The sequence below is a fragment of the Urocampus carinirostris genome, chromosome 5 (genome assembly GCF_059441175.1).
Source record: "Urocampus carinirostris isolate Australia breed hairy pipefish chromosome 5, RoL_Ucar_1.0, whole genome shotgun sequence".
Taxonomy (NCBI): Eukaryota; Metazoa; Chordata; class Actinopteri; order Syngnathiformes; family Syngnathidae; genus Urocampus; species Urocampus carinirostris.
Genome location: NC_142353.1, coordinates 7,594,447 through 7,617,164, shown reverse-complemented (window position 1 = coordinate 7,617,164; position 22,718 = coordinate 7,594,447). Strand labels below are relative to the sequence as shown.

Sequence of the window (22,718 nt, the reverse complement as noted above, 5' to 3'; positions counted from 1 at the left end):
GATAAATAGAACAGAAAAACCTGCAGGGACAAGCATAACGACCAGTACTCACCTCAGCTCCCATTCTTCGAACTTAATTTGTTCCACCCCAAACAGCTCTGATAAAAGTAAGATAAAAGCAGATAGGCACAGTGGAAAACAAAGCATATGGGCTCTTTAAACGAAGTCAGGCTTTGTTTACACACAATTAAAATATTTAACTTTCACCTTTTTAAGAACAACTCTCAGAACACAACGCACCTTTGACTGAATAAATTAAATTATTTTATGCTCTTTTTGAATAAAGGTATCAATAAATGGGTAATCCTGCATTATGGAAAAAATCCATGCAATTACAAAGATATTAATGGATTGCTTGATTTGCTGTAAGCTTGCTACTACTAAACCTAATTCTATAGTTCGGGGTGAGATGTACACCAAATGAGAATCCCTGGTCTGACTATTAATAATAATAATAATTTCCTTTGTATTGTCATTCTTTGTAACAATGTACACAGAACGAAATGTCGATACACCTGACCCGTTGTAGCGAGCCGATGCAGCCGCAGCCAACAGAGGGCGCCGCCATTTTACCAATTAGGTATGACTCGGCCGAGGCGCGAACCAGCGACCTCAGGGGAACTGCGTGCCTCGCTTTGCATCTTTTATACAGCACGATTATTCAATGCATGCTAATTCTATCAATAATGTTCAGCGGAAAGACAGCGATTTGGAAAATTCCAAACCTTTTAAAGGTAATTGAGAAAAAACTCAAACAATGAATAAATATAACCATTTCTTATATATTTAATATTTTGCTGTCGACAAGTGAGGCACATCCTCACCTGCCTCCAAAACTGCGAGTCACCGGTCCAGAGAAAATGTTAACTTCTATTTCTGTTTCTTAACTACCCAGCAAAACCTTTTTGAAAATATGTAAAAAAGACGTCTTTATCATGTTGGGAGGGAAAAAAAATCTTTCTCATAGTCTTAATGTTGCCAAATTAAAACATATGTTGGCCTGGAGAGGGATGGGCGCCACCAGGCTGTTTTTTGCTTAAGACACACTACAGGAAATGGTGCCCCTACAACCCTAGTGGTTAAGGCATCCAACCAACCAACCAACCAACAAGTGCAGGGGTTAGCACATTTGCCTAAAATGCAAAAAGTCCCCGGTTCCAGAACGTGTGGAAACATATGTTGGCCTGGAGAGGGATGAGTGCCACCAGGCTGTACTTGCCCAAGTCACACCACAGAAAAAGGTGCCCCCACGACTCAAGTGGTTAAGGCATCCTATCAACCTAAACACAACCAAATCATTATTTTCAACTTTATTTTGTCCAATTTGGATGGGCCAGAGACAATAGAATTTTAGGCGTTTATTTTTTTGGAACTAAATCCTCTCTAAAACAAACCAAAATATATTTAGCCAAACATCTAACATCCAGCAAACAATAGACAGGGTTTGTTTGTTTATTTTAACTTCAATTTTTCAATGCGCTTAGGTCTTTTCACCATCTACAGAGTGTATTCTATATTACATTGAATGAATGAATGAATGAAAACTTTTATTTCGAACATTACAATAAAAACAGGACAAAAACAATGAGTCAACAACAAAATAATGTCACATAACATGTTCGAAAAGGGGTAGTCAGAAGCAGATGCTTATTTTTCCTACCCCGTTATCTTCCCTATTAAATACATTTTACAAATCCTCCTTTCCTCTTATGTCTAATATAACAAAATCTCATGGATATACTTATTACATAGGTCGGATATCAATAATTATAATAATTACAATAATCACATATTTTATACACTAATCTTCGCAAATCCCATCCCTCAACGTCATAATGCGCCTAGTTACCAACTGTCACAGTGGCACCAATGATAATAACAACAATAAAAATAAGCATAATATTTATAATAACAGTTCTGATATAATAATAGCAACAATAACAACAAGTTAACCATAGTTTTAAACGCAATATTTCCAATCTCCCTCATATCCCATTTTCTTCGTCCCTGTATTTCACCAGTAATACGTTTTTGTATTTAAATTTGAACACATGGATAGTTGGACATTGTTTGATATCATCTTGTAAATTATTCCAAAGTTTGACTCCACACACAGACTCACACATACTTTTCCTGGTTGTTCTCACCTTTGGGATTTTGAATTCACTACAGCCACTCAAGTTATAATTTCCCTCTTTCCGAGTGAATAATATTTGTATGTTTTCTGGCACTATGTTTTTGTTGACTTTAAACAACAGTTGTGAAGTGAAAATTTTTATTAAATCATCCAATTTTAGTCATTTGGACTGCATGAATAAAATATTGGTATGATCCCGATATCCTACCCTGTGTATGGTTCTTATTGCACGTTTTTGAAGGATAAAAAGGGGCTTTTGTAATTATTGCCCCAGACTTCTGCACAATATGTTAAACATGGCAGAACTAGAGAACAATATAACAAATACAATGCATTATAATATAAAAGAAATTTGGCTTTATTAATATTTGAAATGCTTTTAGATACCTTAGTTTGTATGTGTCTGATGTGTGTTTTCCAACTTAATTTATTGTCTATTATGACCCCTAAAAACTTAATTTCTGATACAATGTCTATTGCAACACCATTCATTTTTACTTCTAAATCTTGATTTGCCTTACGATTACCAAAGAATATTACTTTGGTTTTATTTAAATTTAAAGATAATTTATTTATATCCATCCATGCTTTTAGGTTAATTAGTTCACGATTAATACAGGTTACCAAATCAATATAGTTATCATTTGAATAGAAAATGTTAGTGTCGTCTGCAAATATTACTATTTTCAATAGTTTTGAAACGTTAAAAATATCGTTAATATATAAATTAAATAACTTTGGTCCCAGGATAGAACCCTGTGGTACTCCTCAACAGATCCAAGTACTCAGATGACAACTCTCCCATTTTTACATATTGCTTCCTCCCCGTCAAATAACTTTGAATCCATTGCAAAGCCACTCCCCTGATGCCATATCTTCCCAGTTTTTTTAATAGTATAGGAGTATTAATGGTATCAAATGCTTTTTTTAAGTCAATAAATACCCCGACTGCGTATCTCTTCTTTTCTATACTATACATCTTGAAAATTCCACGCTTCTCTTACGGCACCGCCTCACCCGATCGCCCTCTGACTCTCAGGTTGTTATTTCGCCGGACTTAGTTTCCCCGGCCTATGGTTGCTTTACAAATCAGCGCCGCCATGTTTGCCAGTGTCAACAATGGCCAATCTCGGAAAGCAGGACGATTCGGCCTCCTTCCTGCACTGGTTTTCGAAAGAAATCCACCGAGTCCACGGCGATGTCGACTCCGTGCTTTATTTTCTTTTCGAAACCCACAGACGCCAAAATTGTGGCATTCACGTGGCCATCGCACATTAGCGGCCACGCTACATACACTCGCGGTGCGGTGCGTTCACGTCTTCGAGAGGAAGAGGCAATGTCATTCAGACTTGACTTGACATAATGGTCCCCAATTTTGATTACAAAATAGTAACAAGGCCAATATTGCCTAACAAACATTATTGAGACTGTGCGACTGTAAAACCAACATTTGAAGTGAATTTTGTGAAAGAAGAAGCAACATGGATGTTGTTGACCATTTAATAAATGTACAGAAACACTGTTGAAAATTCACACAAAGAAGCAACATGGAGAAATTGTGAATAGAACAGCATTTTACAAAATGTTTCATAAATGGTTGGTATCGCCTTCAAACCGTTGGCCGGAGCCCACCACAAGATAAGGTCGTAAGACATTTAATTTCAAAAGTTGTTTGTAAGGACTTTTGAAGGCACTGTCACTGTCCTACGTCCACACATGCATTACTTGACATTTGCTGCCAAGTCAGTCAGAAAGCTCAGACTGCTGCGCTATAGCATTACAAATATCTCCTCAGCATATTAGTCCTTTAAATAGTTTCTCTTTGCAGTTCAATGCCACGTGCATGGCAACAGCAGTAGGCACCCGTGTCTTGTCATTATCAATTCAGACGCCAGGGGGCATCGCAGCCTGTGCAAGCCATTTCAATTTTGTTACTAGTTCTAATCGTAATGTAAACACAATATTATTTCAAACGAGCATAGACGATTATGTATGAGAAACCATTTGAAAGGTAAATCATACTTTCTTAGACATAAAACATCATGATGTCACACATGCACAACTACACTCTCATACAGACACAGTCATACCCATGAAAAACACTACTTTACTGTCTCATGCATTTGAGTATACTCTCATTCCCACTAGAATTAGAATGGTCTTTTTTTGTCGTTGCTAACAATGTAGTGGACATTGCAATGAAATTAGACATGGCACTCCAGGATAAACATGTGGTAAAGACTTCAAATAGAAACATTTAATTGAATTGTCTTTATTGTCATTTATATCAATGACTAAACTCTCTCACACATCCTACTGTACTGATATACACACAATACTATACTCTCATACACACACTACTACACTCTCACATATTACTACACTCACGTTCACAAACTATTACACTCTGACACACACACACACACACTACTGTACACATACATACCCTATACTCTCAAACACACACTACTATACTCTTTCACACATCCAACTATTCTCTCATACACACACTACTATATTCTCTTAAATCTATTGTCCAATATTAAACAGGGAGTTTGTTTAGTCCAACAGAAAGAACCATTAAATACCCATTTAGTGATTCGCTTACTCACAGATCAGTGTGCATCGCAATTTGTACCAATAGTACGAAAATGAAAACAACACAGAAAGGGGAAGTGATTATTACAATAGGTATGAACCCCCTATTCTAATAGCAATTTTAATGGTTTGTGGGAAAGAATAGTAGTGTGTGAGAGTATGAGAGCCTATAGTAGTATGTGTGATAGTGTAGTAGTATGTGTGCGTGGAAGCATAGTAGTGTGTGTATAAGAGTATATTAGTATGTGTGAGAGATTAGTGTATGAAAGTATACTGGTATGTGTGAAATAGTATAGTATGTACGAGAGTATAGTACGTTTTGTGCATGGGTATGACTGTATCTGTATAAAAGTATAGTTGAGAATGTGTGAGCGTATGTTATATGTTAGAGGAAGTATGATTCACTTCTCAAATGGCCTCTCATAATTATGCTCTTCTTTGTGTTGAGGACTGCCAGCCATCAATCAAAATAACAACAGATAGCTCAATGTAAGTGCTATTGTTTTTCGACTTTGTAAAAATCGGTGGTAGATTTCAAACAACACGCAAAAACTGTATGAGATCAGTTTTCATGTGCGAAAAGGAGGCCCTTTTAAACTACACACACACTGGAAGATGCATGTCAATATGGAATCAATGCTGTGTAAATGTACTTTTGCAAGTTTGCTGATCATGCACAACATAAACAAATCTCAGTAACAGCATTGTTAAGACTTTTCAAGCATTTACAGAATCTATAAATAGAAACCAACTGTTCAGACAAGATAAATCAGGCATGTCAAACTCAGTTTGGCTCGGGGGCTAGATCCAGACTTTGTCTGAGTTAGGCCGGATCAGTAAAAAAATGCCGACAGCAAATATTTCGCTTTGTTTTTCAGTACTATGCGTTATCATTCAGCCTACATTCGTAGTCTAAACTACAAATAATAATTACAGATAGGAAGGGACCTTTTCTAAACACATTTGCTCACAAACAATGGAAAAATATTTTTATGTTTGGCAAACCAACTCACCACAAACAAACAAATTGGAAGCTATAAATAAAAATATGCTTGCCTTAATTGTCACATTGATTTCAGATACATTTTTTTAGCAGTGAATGGGTAATTATAGGCCAGTGTCAAATCTGACATTTTTTTGCAAAATTACTTAAAAAGGTCGTTGCACAGCAGCTAAATGACTTCATGTCAGAAAATAACCTCTTTGAAACTGTCCAGTCAGCATTTAGGGCAAATCACTCTACTGAGACAGCCCTGGCTAAAGTAACCAATAATCTCCTTTTAGCAATAGATTCCGGTGCCTCATCAATGTTACTGCTGCTGGATCTCAGCGCTGCTTTTGATACTGTCGACCACAACATATTACTGGTTCGTCTAGAATGCAGTGGTATCTCAGGAACTGTACTCTTGTGGTTTAGGTCCTACCTGTCAGACAGGATGCAATGTGTTAACTATGGCAATCTGACCTCTAAACAATCTAATGTCCCCTGTGGTGTTCCTCAAGGTTCTGTACTTGGCCCCCTTCTTTTAAGTATTTATATGATCCCGCTTGGTGACATTATCTGCAAGTATAATGTTAGTTTCCATTGCTATGCAGATGACACTCAACTGTATGTGCCACTGGAAACAACTGGACAAATGTAATATCACCCATAGTGACTCGGTCAAAAATCCAGGTGTTATATTTGATCCTAATCTGTCGTTTCAGTTACACGTGAAAAATATTACTAGAATAGCTTTCTACCACCTCCGTAATATTGCGAAGATTCGTTCGATGCTGTCCCAATCAGATGCAGAGGTTTTAATTCATGAGTTTATTACTTCTCGGCTTGATTACTGTAATGTATTGCTTTCTGGTCTCCCGATGTCTAGCATTAAAAGTTTGCAGCTGGTTCAGAATGCGGCAGCTAGACTTTTGACTAAGACCAAAAAGTTTGAGCATATTACTCCTGTATTGGCCAACTTGCACTGGCTCCCAGTCCACTTAAGATGTGACTTTAAGGTTCTTTTATTAACATATAAATGTTTGCATGGGCTTGCACCCTCTTATCTCTCTGATTTGATTTCCTCCCATGTTCCTGCACGGAGTCTGCGCTTGGAAAATGCCGGTCTACTTGTGACTCAGAGAGCCAAGAAGTCTGCAGGCTCGAGAGCGTTCTCCATGCGGGCCCTGGTGTTATGGAACACCCTGCCTCTGGAGATAAGATCTGCAACCTCAACGCAAGTTTTTAAATCGAGGCTTAAGACACACTTCTATTCCAAAGCTTATGATTGATGCCCACCTCATATTCTGTATTGTCCTGTCTTTTTCCGACTGCCTGCCTGGTGGTGATACAAAGGAGAAGGACGATTTGAGATGAGTCAGCGGACCAGCGTCTGACCTGAAACATGTCAACCCCTGCATTTACCAGCTGGCAGAGATGGGAAGCTGCGTCGTGGCCGTCAGACTTTCTGGACTAGTTTACAGGCTGGGGGCATCGTTGGTGTCATGCTCTTTCCGGACATTTTCAACATCTTACCTAGTGTTTACTATTCTGTGTACAAAAATGCTAATTGTGATTCACCCTGGTCAATCCTGGAAGGGGGATTACCACATGTGAGGTCCTTTCTCAAGGTTTCTCTTTTTTCCTCACACTGAGGTTTTTGAGTTGTTCCTTGCCCGCATGCTGGTTTAAGATCAGGTAATTGTGCAATTTTGTAATTGTAATCCTGTGCAGTCCTTTGAGACATTTTTGTGATTAAGGGCTATATAAATACATGTGACTGGACTTGACTTAATGACATCAGGTAAAATTACTAGGATGGTCCTATTGAAGCAGAGAAAATACTGCACAAACTGTTCCTATTTACCATCCCTTGGTTCCCCAGGCTATTGACGGGCATTCCCTATGCACCATATCACAGAAGTTATACTTCGAATCGATTCGTTCTTTAGTTCTGCATGTCCCCACCTCCCCTTTAATTTTAGGTGGGATGTGGTTAGAGAGACACGAGCCACAAACTCCTGGGTGGATTGCTCGCTCTTTCAAAATACATAACCAAACCAGACTGGACGCCGGCTTTTTCATACCTTTACTGTTCTAAATTGAATTGGAATGGAGCATTTGGTTTGTATTTATTAAAAAAACATCACAACTTTTGCTTTTTTGACATAATTATTGGTGGGCTTATGGCGAGCCGAATCTGGCCTATGTTTGACATACCCGAGCAAAATGATTTACTCAAAACAACACAACAGATATAATAAATATCATTATTCCAAAATACATCAGCCCATTTACCCCCCAGTTCTACCACAATCCCTTTATATTTACAAGAATACAAATTTAATATCAAATACAACCAAATTACAACAGTTTAGCAAATTTAAGAATCTATTCACCATCATTTAATCCGCAGTTATTCCATACTACCAAACAAAATATGTGCTTATTGAAACATGTCTTGTACAAACAGGTGAGCACAAGAATCCATCTAAGGAGTTATGACCTCAGCTGCATCAGCTCTGTAAACATTCATATGATGAAAATAGATTGTTGGAGTTTCCATTGTTCTATAAAATTGGCGGCAGTGAGACCACTGTTGAAAACTAAAAATCGAATAATGTCCAATGAAGCATTCCATTGGTGGCTTTTTCTACACTATTCATGAGTGTTGTGACACATTCCCAGGAAAGTTTGTTCTTAAAAAAAATAACCATGCTCCTGTCTCTCTCACACGTGCCCTTTGAGCAGAATGAAAATAAATCCGGAAATATTTTTTGTTTGCAGTGTTTTGTGAAATTTTTACAAATAACATCTGCTCACAAAATATGAGCCTCAACACTCTTAAGTAACTGCAGGAGGGAGCAAATATTAAATTGAGTTTTTCCCCAGCGATTTATCTGGTATAAGTGTTGTCACACACCGCTGCCCGTCAATGTTGAGGTACAGTAAAAAAAAACAACAACGACCAGATGATGAAGGTGCTGTTTCTGAATCTGATCAGGAGGCAACCATGGAAACCAATACTATCTGTTTCACGTAAGGGAGCAAACCCCTACCCAAAATAACAGCCTGGAGAGGGATGGGCGCCGTCAGGCTGTATTTGCCCAAGACACAGCACAGGAAGAGGTGCCCCTACAATCCTGATTAAGGGATCAGTGAACAGAGATATTGATATTGATATGGGAGAGAGGCTCTGGCATTATTATTGTTTCATACATTCTATCAAATCGTCAAAGTCACACAGTAAAATAAAAGGCACTGAATAATTAGACTTTGTCAGGAGTGCATGTTTGGCGTTTTTGTTGAATTTTGTATTTAAATACATTGTGTGGCTTTAGCCCTCTCCCCAAAAAATATTTTGCCTTCATGGCTCTTTGGGTCAAAAAAGTTCCCGATCCCTGCTTTAACATCTCAAGTTATTGAATTTTATTTCTAAATTTTGGAGGCCTGAAATCTAATAGACTAGATCTACGGATCAACATCTTCATATTTAGACCAAAATAAGGGGAAACTAAAGTTATAACACAATTTTTTCAAGTTATTAACAAGTATTATTGTTTACAACCATAAATTCAGAGGAGAGTAAAGTAGTAAATAATATATTTTTGCTTTAAAGGGATGTTGTGTATCGTTTAGTGCCATGTAGTGGGTTAAAATTAGGTTAGAGTTACAAAAACTTCATTGAAAAACAATATTGATTTGAATAATGAGCAAAATACCTGAACTATCTTTAAAAAAAAAATCGTAGGTCAATTAATTCTAATGTAATTATTTATTATTAACATGAGCTGCACCAGAGGGAGCTGAAAAAAATAGTCCACCAACTTGCTGTTACAGGTTTCCCCCCAAAAAACCTTGTGAAAGTTTGGGTAAAAATAAATACAATAAAAATGGTGTGGTTTGGTCACTTTGAGCCTCCATAGTTTGTATTCTTCTTTGTGCGTTTCAGCACTCGTTTTCAGTTGCACTACACAATCCAGCAAGATTTAGTGGTCAAATATTAGTGTCCCTTTAAAATTGAATTATTTGCTCAACTGTTTTGATGGAAATGAGTTTTGTTATTTCAGTCATAAAGAGTTTATCATTGTTTGGATTATAAATGTTATCCTGAATACATACCATGGACCACTGCAAAATAGATATGGGGTCGCAATTGACCCAGAGCCATAGCGTTGACACCACTGCTCTAGTTAAACCTCATTCCTGGATGTATCACAGGCTGATTGTTTTATTTGAAATCCTTTGAAAAAGTCTATAAAAAGCCAAAATCCACTTTTATCACTCAGTTAATGTATCAATAAAATTTGTTAGTGTTAAACACAAGCATGGGGTTCATAATTGTGCAGTTACTCAAGTAAACTCTGAGTGAAAATAGAAATGAAGCACACAAGTAAGCGTGAGAGCTGGTTTTGAAAGCTGAGGAACATTTGTTCACCGCCACATACGCGTAGCCTCCTTCTAAATCTTGTCAGGACATCACATACGTTCACCTATTTTGCTTCTTTGTCCTCTAAACGACCCGGAGTGAAAATGTAGTCTAATGCTTGTCTCTCGGCGGCCGCCACATTGGGGTGCCAGAGGTCCACCATGAAGACCACCCTCGGGCCGTCCTCGGGACCCCCTGCAAATATAACCCAGAAAGTCATACCTGGAAAAAAGATTGTTGCTTTTCAAAATGATACATCGTAAAAATTCTTAATCGGAAATCCTTCTTACCCTCGTGAAAGGCCCTGTGGAGGAAAGAATCATCAAATAGCAGACAACTACCCTCGGACCAACACTGAGGCTCTCCACCAACTACAAGCTCACAGGAAGGTGGCACTCGGAGACCTGAAATTAAAAATTAACAATCTCAGTGTAATACCTTCCAAAAGAACCAATTTATTGCTTATTTTGTTAATAATAGTTTTAGGCCTTGGCGATTTTTATTGGACTTTTTGATCTAGAATTTAAAGCAGGGGTCGGCAAACTTTTCAAGTTGTCGGTTGCATTGTTTCAAAAGAAATATTGCATAGGGGCCAGGCCGGACAAAATATAAACAAACTGATTAATGTACTGGATTTTTTTGTACACGCCGAAACAGTCTTAAAGTCGATACAATACGTGGGGAAAATGAATAAAATAAGCCAATGCATTTTTTCTCGTTGCATCCACTTGCACAAGTTGTGTTTCATTGTCTATTTGTTTATAAATGGAACACGTCATCCAATTCGTTTTAAAACACACAAAATTTACAAATAATGAAATCCATTTAGAAACAAGATCATCAATTAAAAGTAATGACAAAGTAATAATCTTAAATTTGATCATTTGATGAAAAAAACCCGATAGGAATACTTCCGAATGTATTGCAATTTTTTTACAGTGCATTATTATTTTTCATTCACAAACATTGTACTATAATTGTAACTTATGCCAGTCTCTAAGAACTATGTTTTTTAAAAAAAAACTGCCTTTTACCCTGACAGTATTTTTTAAAAATCTTTAAAGTCTTTATGACATGTTTACCCTGAGTGCTATGTCTAATCTTGATGCATACAATGTTGTTAACAATGACAATAAAGACGATTCAATTAAATTCAAGTCAAATGTTTTGTTGCATGCAACGGCAACATCCGGTAGACATATTAAAAATCTTAGGTCATGATTTGACTAGAAGCATGCATGCCTCTCAGCATTGTTTCGCAGGCCTTTGGAGGGACTAATATGGCCTTTCGGGATGTTATTTGGTGAACACTGACTTAAATAATTTGAATATATTTTTCTCTTTCTTTTTTAAATTGCAATTCAAAAGGGAAAAAGACAGTTCTAAGTTTTGAATCCCAAAAAGAGTAATCTCAAACTGGCTTTATAGAATACAGGGAGTTCTTTATTGAAACATAAAGACAAAAACAAAACAAAAGAAATTGAAGGTTTAGTCATAAACCAAATACTTTTCTTTAGGCTACTAAAATCACAGCTTACAGTACTTTGTTTTAATGTTCCCAAGAAGTCTCAATTTTCATCGAATAAAAACCCTTTTTTTCTCCTGGCAGCTCAGTGAATCTGATCCAAGATCATTTTTCATAGCATCATTGCTCCTTTTTGTTTTCTCTTATAATAAACAAATGCATAACCACTAGAAAATACATGATCCTATATTTCAAAATGAAAATCAAGCATTGTGTTTTAAAAAAAAGGTGCAAAAAAATTATAGGGACAAATGATAATGATTCGGATTTTGTTAAAAAAAGGATGTTTTATTTTGGATCAAAGACTCGCTAGTCTGAATTGCAGTGTTATTTTTTGCAGCATGCATGCATGCAAAAAAAATCTACTTGTTTGGTGGAAAATCTCTGTTTAACAAACTGAGACCAATAATGTTTCTGTGAAATAGTTTGAACTCTCCCGTACACACTCTTACCCAGGTGGCAGCGAAGCCGAACGTTTGTTGGACCATAATGTTCCGTGATTAGCGCTCCCGGGGACAGGACTGAGAAGCAGGCGTTTCCAAACACATTGTTGGCGATAAATGTACGCAGCTGGGCCAGCACCCTCCAAGCCCGTGGGCATCTCCTGACATTCAGTACTAGAGGGGTACCTTGGTTGACCAGGTAGTATGTCCACCATTGGCCACGAGGAGTCTTGTTGGCCCTCCATCCCGGCGGTAAGGGGGAGCTGCTGTTGTCCGGCGGTTGATTGTAGATGCTCTCAAACTCGGCCAGGAGGGTCGGGAAGCTCTGCTCTAGGAGCTCCACATCGTGCCTTTGAATTTCCCTGGAGAAGAAAGGGGCTGACGGTAGGTCGGGGAGGAAGAAGACCTCAGGCCGCTGGATGGTTGGCCGGCTGTTAAGGTATCGGCCTTGGTCACGGACTCCTTTGTGCACCCTGCCCATACCTGACCAAGTGTAGCGTTTTGCGTATTCCTGCAGGCTATGATACAGTTTTTGATTTAGACTTTCTCCTGCGCTAGTGCAGCGGAAACATTCAGACGACTGACAGAAAGCAAAGCCGTTCTGGTCTTCTAACATGGACCCTAGTTTTCCTTTGCCCCGATTTCGACAGTCCGAACCGATAAGGCCTCCGACCACTCCACTTATCCTGCTGGGCCCGGTCAGGTACCTTCCCTGCAAAGGGCTGGAGCTGTGATCTCGACCCACTTTGTAGCAGTACCATAAGAACAGCAACAGGACACACGCCACTGTTGCACAGGCGCAAACCTCACACTCTCTCACAGACTGCATCCCTCCGGCCAGCATCTCCCTTACATTCTCTAGTGACCACTCCATCTGGGCTGTGCTCTACAAAGCTCAGTCTCATAGAAGAAGAAAGAGGCCGAGAGTAGTTAACACATCGTGTTTTGGATTGGGACTAGCATTAAATCAGGCAGAGGGTCGTGTCTCGAACATCTTATTCGTCCCTGACTTGAATGTAATTAGTGTGCTGATTAAATCCGTCACATATGCTCTCCACCCTCAACATTGCAGCTCCTGGCCAAGATGGATTAGTGTTCCTTGCATGCTTTAGGGCTTTTGATGTTTGTGCTTTTCCTGTTCTCTCACACAAATGAAGATAGACATTGCACTTTGGGGTTACTCGCTCTCTGCAAAACAAAGACAGGAGACAAAGCAAATGAGGAGGCGGCCGTTAGTGACATCCATCCGTCCATCCATTCACCGATTATATTCATGCATCTATCATGTACCCCAGGGGACATATTTTATTCAGTCAAGTACCCTCCAAACACATGCTTCATTGAGAATATTTTACATTGTTGTATATGGTAAATTAAAAGAAATAATTCTGTGTCTAGAAGTTTATTTTTCTCATGTAAGGTATATTTTCTTATTTTACTATATTATAATATGCATTCCGCAGAAAAATTAGGAAAATAATTCTTAGATCAGGGGATAATGTAGTTAAGTGCTATACAAACAAACATGACTTGACTGACTTGACTTAAAATGAGTCAAGTGAGCAGATATGGCAGGTGGCTTTGCATTTTGCAAATTTAAATTGGAAAAATAATTTGTTTTCATTCTTTTTAGAATAACAATTTTAGTAATTGACTGATTTTGCAGAGTATGTAGCAGTGAAGCTGGTGCTGTAGTTTGGATGATTTTCTAAAGTAACTCAACATTAGAGAATCTATCTGAATGATAAACTTCTTGCTATCTAGATCCAGCTTTGATTGAAATATGGATCAACTGCACTGAATCAATACAACTCTTTTTCTTTCATGCTTGGCCTTAATAGTCACCTGTCCACATGAGTACTTACAAGCAATCTATTTAACTCTAGGAATTAACGGACCGGTAGAACTGTGGTAGAATGGCTAGCAAATCTATCACTGTTCCGTGGGGATCTGAGTATTTTGCATGTTCTCTGTGTCTGTCTCACATCCTCGAAACCTTACTCTGAGGTTGTCTTGAATAGTCCATATGTAAAAATGTACATACAAATGGTTGTTGTTCCTTGAATACTGCGCCTAGTCGGTTGTAATGTTTCTACCAAAATCATTTGGCATAGGATTTGCTCACCTCCCTCTCGTTCGAGTGAGGATATGTGGTTTAGCAAATTGATGGTTTGAATGTATTGGGGGAAAAAACAAACCAAATCAAGTCAAACATTTCAAGATGTTTCAGATCCAGAATAGAAAAGTCTATTGTGAACGGTTTCATTTTCCAGACTTGCTTCGTCAGAAAAAAGTATCTGTCTTTTTGTTTACAACCTCAAGGACCACTGCAGTGCCAGTGCATGTCGAGAACATTTTCAAGTCAACCAAAATACTTTAAAATAACCAAAAGTTGGATTCTTCAAGACACTTCACAACTATTTTAATTGTTAGCTTTTTGTAATTTTGTGCCCTCAAAGATCCATGACCACATTGTATTCTTTTAACAGCTACATCAAACATTGTGTTACGAAACGAGAATATTCTTGACACAGATTCCAACACTCTCCACAATAACATAACATAACATAATTTGTCGCATGTCGGGAAGGCTGAGAACTGAGATTTCCAATTTTTGAACCGATTTAGTCGTCACTGTGTTAACCTCGTCCAATGTCATACAAATTCAGCCGAAAAAATGATTTGACGACTTGATTTGAAACAGACTGTCTTTTCAACATTCACTTTCAAACCAAACAAGGATATCTTTGTGACAGAACCTTTGTGTCTTTTTCAATCAGTTTTTTGCTTAGTGCCTGAGTCACAATGCTACCTATGTGCATAATCAACTGAATTTGAAAGACTTTTTTAAGAAACCTTTGTTTTCACCAGAGCCATCACACTCCTAAACTACAACAAAAAAATGTGAAAAGAATACATACAGTATATCATGCTTATGTATGGAAAATAGATTTCATATAATTATCCATCCATTATCTGCACCGCTTATCCTCAGTGGGGCCACGGAGGTGCTGGAGCCCATCCCAACTATCTTTGGGCAGTGGGCAGTGGGCAGGGGACGCGCTGAAATGGTTGCCAGCCAGTTGCAGGGCACATAGGGATAGACAATTCGCTCGCTCATTCACACCTAGGGACAATTTAACCGGCCAATTAACCTAATATGCTTGTTTTTGGAATGTGGGAGGAAACCAGAGTGCTCCACACAGGAGGTTCGATCTCATGACCTCAGAACTGTGCCGCACACGCGCTGACCACTGCGCTGCCGTGTTGTCCTCCTATAATCATTATTATTCTATTTTTTTCTTATATATTTCTCTACTTAATTCGGAATTATGTTATTGATAAATGTATTCAGATATTTTTTTCAAGTTGTTCCCATGCACTTACAACTTGGGCTCCAAGAACTACTGTACCTTGTAAATATTTTTGCCAATTTACCCTAACATTCTTTTTTATCCTATTTTGTTCTTTGGTCTTTAGTATGTGTTCATCCTGGAGTGTCAATGGCAATAAAGAACATTTTAATTCCAATTCTAAATAACTGAGTTCGAAAGACTTTTCTTTCATGATCAGTGATCACCCATATCAAATGCCACATTGTTGAGCTTGCATGCCACAAACAAAAGAATGAGGACAGTAATTGCTTGCTGTATCCCGGTTTACTTTTTCGCGGTTTCGATACTTTACAGATTTTCTTTGTGCATTTTATTCTGCATTTTGGTTGGCTAAACAGTTGCCTGACCCCTTTTTTGGCTTAGTCTGCCTGACATCTTTGTTTTCCAAATAACGTGCACATGATGGCGGCAAAGGGTTTTTGTAAACAAAACTTTTAAAAAATACAGTACTTGTATTTGTTATAGCCACAGCGTATAATATTTAAACAATAGATGGCACTGTTGTCTAATTTTATAGAAAAAGACGGCAGACAAACATGGCGGCGAACTAAGTAGGGATTCCACTTCTTAAAAGAAATACAAATTTCTGAACTTATGATTTTTTTTTGCAAGAAAAAAAAATCAACATTGATATTTTAGTTCATGTATTTTGCCTAGTATCCAAATAAATGTTTTTTTTTTACTGAATGAAAGTTTTTCGTACCACTAGGAGGCACTTAATATTACACACTGTTCCTATAAATACAAGCTTGAGCCTGTAAATAAGGCTTGTCCTTTGGTTTTAAATGTGTAACAGAGTGATTAATAAAGATTTCTACTTTGTGGCTTTTGGCTGTTGTGGGTCCATTTCGGAAGGAAACTCCCACGAAAAACAAGAGATTACTGTAATTGGTACATTGCTGCATTTAACCAAAATCTGTTACAGGGTATTTACTCCTTTGGTACTCTCGAGCAGGGCAACATCTAAAAGAGCAACATTATATAAGCCAGGGGTCTCAAAGTCAATTGACTCTGGGGCCGCTGGAACCAGGATCTGCTTGAAGTTGGGCCGTATTGGGTTTCCAAAGGCAGAAACTCACCAAAATGCATTCAAAATGCATCCAATGTTATTTAAGCTTCAGTTCTACAGCAGCCTCTCATTCCGCACTTTGATTTAAATGAGAGATTTTGCAATAAATTGGGATAAAAATGATTGATTGAATCAGATAATTTGCTTAAAATTTGATTTTTGTAATGTGTACACACTGTGTGGGTCTAACCAGGAAGTAGCTAACCAATCATATTGCAAATTATCCAATTTGTGTGCGTGTGCAGTCTAGCATAAGCTAGCTTTCTTTTGGATTTACTTTTACCGGAGATGCAACGGCACCAACTGGTGGTGTTTCGCGGGAGTCTTTCAATGGAAGAAATGTGCCTTGGCTCAAAAAGGTTGAAAAACAATGCAGTAGTGCAGGGGCGGTGAACAAGTTTGACACAAAGAGCCGAAATTTGTAACTGTGCGAGTCGAAGAGCCACACCACGCACTGACCGGCATTAGACGTAACCTACGCAGATGATTGGCAGTCAGTAATGTGTCCGGAGCAGCATAAAAACCACAAATCTGCCAAATTAATTTCAAAACATTATTTATTATTTGTTATTAACTGATGGAGCAATTGTGTTTTAAGAGGGGAACAAAAACTGAACATGAAACGAGGCAAAGAGCCACATTATATAGAAAATATAATGAGGCAAAGAGCCGCATTCTTACTGGCCAAGAGCTGCATGAGGCTCTAGAGCAGCGTTTTCGCCACCCCTGCACTAGTGAGTACATAGTAAGCACAGATGAAGCATCCATTTCCAACTCGCGCAGGCTGCTCTAACATTAAGCTTTCATATTATGTCAGGGGCCACAAACTCTTACCTTGAAGGCCGCAAATGCTTCCCAGGCTGTGAGTTTGAGACCCTGATACAAGCCTCGTCAATAAATGGTAAATGGTATGCATTTATATAGCGCTTTTCAAGTCAATGAAGACCTCCCAAAGCGCTTTACAATGTGCTTCACACACACACACACACACACACACACACACACACACACACACACACACACACACACACACACACACACACACACACACACACACAAATAGCGGCCATGCAGCAAGGCGCCGAGAACACTTAGTTAAAAAATGAGAGTTTGAAAGCCATCCTTCTAGTGGGATACAGTCAGAGCAACTGTTTTTCAAAATGACTATAAATAAACACAGTGGTAACTATGTAAGTTAAAGGCAATACTGTAATCCAAAAGACAAAACCTGACGAGTGCATCAGAGCCTCGTTAAAAGGCCTGACCAAAAAAGGTCGGGTAATCCTTCTGTGATTAAATTCCTCCCCTCCTCCCCGAGCATCCTGTCTGACAGCTTCAAGACACCCCCGCATCCACCCCCTTACCCACCCGCTGCTTTTGGGGAAGACTGGCTGCTAGTGTCAAATCACAGCCAGCAACAGTCTTAGAAAATAGCTACCAAAAACAAAGGATCGCCACACATTCATCCGTAAACCTTTTGACGTCGGTGTTAGTGTTTTCTTTATCGCTCCGGCGAGCCCCGCCCACTGAATGTTCGACACGCCGAATTGTGCGCCCTCACCTGCTTATCATTCATAACGTTCATAATATGGCCCCAGGGAGCAGATGAGAAGGCACACAGGTGTTCCCCCGTCAGGCACCACTGCAGCACACAATACCACTCAACACAAAAATACAAGTCTTCGAAACACACAATGGAAATCCAAACAGGAAGATAAAACTTCGATATATTACAAAAGAAAACACAAATCCTTACCGATTTTTGACTTGGTGTATCCGAGGTGGCGTCTAAATGCTGACACGCTAATTTTGACGTAAATACTAGATCCACCCGGAAAGACAGCCAGTGTAAAGAAAACCAAAGATAAATGAGCGTAACTACATCCGGTAGTTTCTTTCAAAATAGACGTCACAACTACTGTACTTCCAGAAAGGTTGTTCGATACGTTTTAAATAACTATTACAGGGCCATAGCCCCACAAACGCACATAACGCGCTGTGCGTTGGTAGGGCATCAAGTACCCAGGAGGGCACCAAAAGAAATCAGGGTCATGGAAAAAGTATAAAGTGTTAAAAGTGTTAGTAATATGCATACCTATCAACCTCCAGGGCTCCATGCCCTTACAAACTGTCGTATTTTCCCTTACAAAACACAAAATAATCTTACATCATATTTTTTTTCAAAGGTGTTTATTTATGTAGTTTAACATGTTATATTGTTCTAGGGGAAAATAATGAGAAAAAAAGGGTGCATTTAAAACCAAAGGATCCGCCAGCTCTTTTTCCGTCACCAGATGTACTATAGTTTCCTTCACCAGATGGACTATAGTAAAGCTATCTACCTTGGTCATATCCCTCAAGAGGGGTGACCGACAGCAAGACAAACACATAAAATAACAAAGAAAATAAAAGGGAAAATATGTATATATATATATATATATATATATATATTAATTCATAATTAATTCATTTTCTGCATTTAATTATTGTTGGTAATGTACTGATTAAAGGGATAACCACAAACCTGTCTTTGTTCATTTTCTCCTTTTATACTTCCTTTTTTTCTCAACTTCTTTATACAACATAGTCATTCGTAATATAATGCATCAAAGCAAGTGAGCCGTTTGAGAACCGGTTCTCTTTAATGAGTTGAGCCGAACAAGCCGGTTCTCTAAAAATAGATGGACTTTCTTTCACTACACAACTACCACATGAAATCCGAGGCGGCAGACGCATGCGCACAGTAGCATCAAACCGCTCGCTTCGTTTGCAACGGGAAAAAAACGATACGGAGATAGAGTCTACCGCGGCGAAATCGGTTGACTTGATTGATTTGCTGTTTCGTGATAGTCGGTGGATACCAGATGGTACCCATAATTGAAAAATTTGCGTTTTTCCGTACAGATTCTTTTGTACATCGTACACGTCTTAAAATGCATAATAAATGTACTTTGTACAGCAAAACGTACAGGTGGACAGGTATGAATATGCGCTAATATGGTATGGTATGGAACAATACAAAAGCAGCATGAACCAAATTTCTCAAGAAAAGGGGTGAATCTGCTTTGTGTCCCCCTCCCAGTGGTATGTTCAACTATGCCACATCTGCAAAGGTGGGAAGTCACGGAGTACATGTACTCAGTTACATTTACTCCGTTACATTTACCTGAGTAAGTTTTTAGACATTTTGTAATTCTAGGAGTATTTTTAAATCCCTATTTTTTTTTTGTTTGAACAATTTTATTGACAGTATTGACAGCAAATAAACAATGTGAGGTTTGAACAATTTTTCTCGACAATTTTTAAATCCCTATACCTTTACTTTTACTTTAATAAATTTGTGATGAAAAAACGGAACCTTTAGGCAAAATTGAAGTCGTTGCTTCGTTACTTAATAAATCTCCTCCACGTAAGTATGTGTCTATCTTCATTATGACGAAGACCTCCGGCACACTCTAACATGCTTAACCAATCAAACGTAGCGGGCTCGTCACGTGACAATATTTAAGTTCAGCGGATGAAACAGACCAAAACTGTCGCTTAGCAATACCGAGTATAAAAAGACAGAAGAGGAAGAGCACCCCTGGACTCACTTCAAAAGCATGTGCCAAACATCAGCTACTATAGAGTGCTTCGAGGTCCTAAGATTACCCACAATGCATTGCTGGCGCCCATTTTGGAAGTCCACAAAGCTTTTCACTTCATTGTTATTGTTCAGCGAACCAGTTAGATTCTACATTGTAATGCCGAATACGTGCGTTATTGTTGGCTGTTGTAGCCGAGGGGAAAAGGGTGGGAAGGGCTTCTTTAGACTTCCGAAGTGTGTTTACGATCAGGGGATTGAAGCTCAGGGGAAAAGTGAACGGCGATGACGAATGTGGCTGGCAGCTATCAACCGGTCGAATTTGCCAAAGCTTGACTGTGTTCGTGTTTGTTCTGACCACTTTCTGACAGGTAAATTGAATTATTTATGATGTAGAAATAAATTTTAAAAAGGTTATGGGACATGTGTACTTCATGACAACAGCTCGACGACCCCAAACTACTTTTACAACATATATGTGAGGTATTTCGCCGAAAACGACATTTAAAAACCGAACAAAACTCCGTTTCTCATTCGTACACTATTTTGGTGGAGAAATTCAACGCGGTTTCAGGGAAAGAGAGTCTCCATTCCTCAGTCAACTCGCGTCAATAGAGGATTTAAAGCCCCCGAAAGCTAAGCTAACTTAGCCACCGGTGCGCCGTTCGGAGAAGCGTTGCCTTTCCCGGGTTGTTCAACATAGAACAAAAGGGAAGCAACATGAGAACAACAATCCCCTAAACCTGCAACACAGTTGCAATGGGCACACAGAATCGATGATGACTTGTCAACAATGATCCATGGTTGTAAACTTGGCTGAGACAAACTCTGAGAATGTAGAACTTTCCCTTTCACAGTCTTGTTTTCATCACCTTCGCTTGTGTGCACAGACACATCCCGAACCCAACCAGACACAAATCTGTCGTAGGCTTCCATACTTTTGTAATTTTGAAAATCCTTCAGTTCACAAAAGGGACTTGAGTGGAAAATAAGATAGTTAACAAGTTCAATGTAAGTCACACACGGCAACAAATCGGGATCAGACTTCCAGTCCTTGTTTTTAATTTTGTAGGGATCCAATTTTCCCATAAAATGCAACTTCGCAGCGTACCGCTCGCGTGCTTGCTTGTCTAAACTCTCCACGTAGTTTTCCATAGTGTTGATGGACAAAATCCGTACACAAACGAAGCTAGTTGAGTAAATAAATAGACAAACTGAGTAAATATTTGCTCCTCTCGCTATCACCGCTTGTAATCGACAGACTTCCAAGATGGCGGCACGAAGCCGTGTTACTATTTTTAGCACAAAGCGCGGAGCCCTCTATATGCAATGTCTCCTTTGTTTGCCTAAACAAACGGTTATTTCTGCATTCAAGAATTCAACATCGAACTTGAGGAAACATGTAGCGGTCAGTTTCCTAAATTCAAATTTTATCTTTACTTTGTTGTTATTTGCTATTTATTACGTGCTTGTTTGATTCTTATTTTATTGTTGTTTGATATTTGGTTCACAGCAAACCTGAGTGTCCTGAAAGCTGCTTTAAAGTAAAAGGTATTATTATCCCAAACCAGGGGTCAGCAACTTTTTTGGTGTGAAGTGCCACTTTCAAATTTCCTTGTAAATCAGTGTGCCACACCAAGATTAATGACTTGCACAACATTTTTTTTAATATCCAACAGAGCTGTCATTTTACAACAGTCCAAATATACAACATGGATATACATTTTAATCGTATAACTCGGTGTTTTTTAACCCTTTTCGAACCAAGGTACACTATTAATTATAAAAAAAGTTCAGAGGCACACCGTCCGTCGAAAAAGTTTGAAAATGAATTTATGTCAAATATTTCACTGTACTACATCATAAGCAGACTATTAGTACATAAAAAGTAGAAAATAATACTTAAAATAAAAACGAATGATGTGCTTTATGTTTTTATTTTTTACAGTGCAATCTTAAACCGCTTTGTTAAACAAATTAAGTTATTAAATGGACTGTGCTACCTCAAGAGCAGATAGTTAGTACAAAAAAAGTATATAAAAATCTACTGCCATTTACTGATATGGATGACTATTACAGTTCCTTGTCTGAAGATTGCAAAAATACTGAATAATGGCCTGATTTTTTGGAAAGATAAAATTGGGCAAATTCCAGCGGCACACTAGACAAGGTCTCACGGCACTCAAGTGTTCCCCAGCACACTGATTTAAAAACACTGGTATAACTGACCAATTTATCTTCCACTATTGTTGTTCATCAATCAACTAAAAATGAATGTAAGTAACAAGTGGAAAGGCCTGTAGCCACCCATTACTTCAACGTTTTGCCACAAGAATAACCAGAATCAACCATTCTTCATTAACTATGAACTACATTTAAAAAACAAGTGCTATGGACAGCGACCATACCATTCATCAATGATATCTTGTTGGAGAAAATATCAAAACTTGAAATAACAGCAGCAAAGCAGAAGGCACGCGTGCGCACATACACGCACACGCAGGCTTCTTTAAAATATTCGCCATCAGTAAATAGTTTTCTGTGCTTTGCTATTCAG

General features: G+C 38.5%; 1 protein-coding gene across 5 annotated transcripts; it reads right to left on the bottom strand.

The window, feature by feature from the left end:
* Positions 1–9,930: 9,930 nt before the first annotated feature.
* asphd2 (aspartate beta-hydroxylase domain containing 2) lies at positions 9,931–18,273 on the bottom strand. 5 transcript variants are annotated; one of them, XM_088335515.1, is made up of 4 exons: positions 18,140–18,273; positions 12,124–13,302; positions 10,437–10,550; positions 9,931–10,368 (listed from the first exon to the last, which is right to left on the bottom strand). In XM_088335515.1, exons 2-4 carry the CDS (start codon positions 12,986–12,988, stop codon positions 10,211–10,213), a joined length of 1,137 nt encoding a protein of 378 aa, XP_088191641.1. In that variant the 5' UTR covers positions 12,989–13,302; positions 18,140–18,273; the 3' UTR covers positions 9,931–10,210. The 5 variants fall into 5 exon arrangements, with proteins under 5 accessions (XP_088191641.1, XP_088191646.1, XP_088191644.1 ...); XM_088335520.1 differs by having other exon boundaries at positions 9,931–10,341; positions 18,140–18,272; XM_088335518.1 differs by lacking the exon at positions 18,140–18,273 and adding an exon at positions 18,053–18,075.
* Positions 18,274–22,718: the final 4,445 nt, after the last annotated feature.

What these genes read in the sequence shown, in the direction of transcription:
- asphd2 (XM_088335515.1), bottom strand. Translation starts at nt 12,988, where the DNA reads ATGGAGTGGTCACTAGAGAATGTAAGGGAGATGCTGGCCGGAGGGATG. An exon ending in TCGGCTTCGCTGCCACCTGG is followed by an intron (nt 10,551 to 12,123) that starts GTAAGAGTGTGT and finishes TTTTAATTTCAG; the next exon opens with GTCTCCGAGTGCCACCTTCC. An exon ending in CCACAGGGCCTTTCACGAGG is followed by an intron (nt 10,369 to 10,436) that starts GTAAGAAGGATT and finishes TCTTTTTTCCAG; the next exon opens with GTATGACTTTCTGGGTTATA.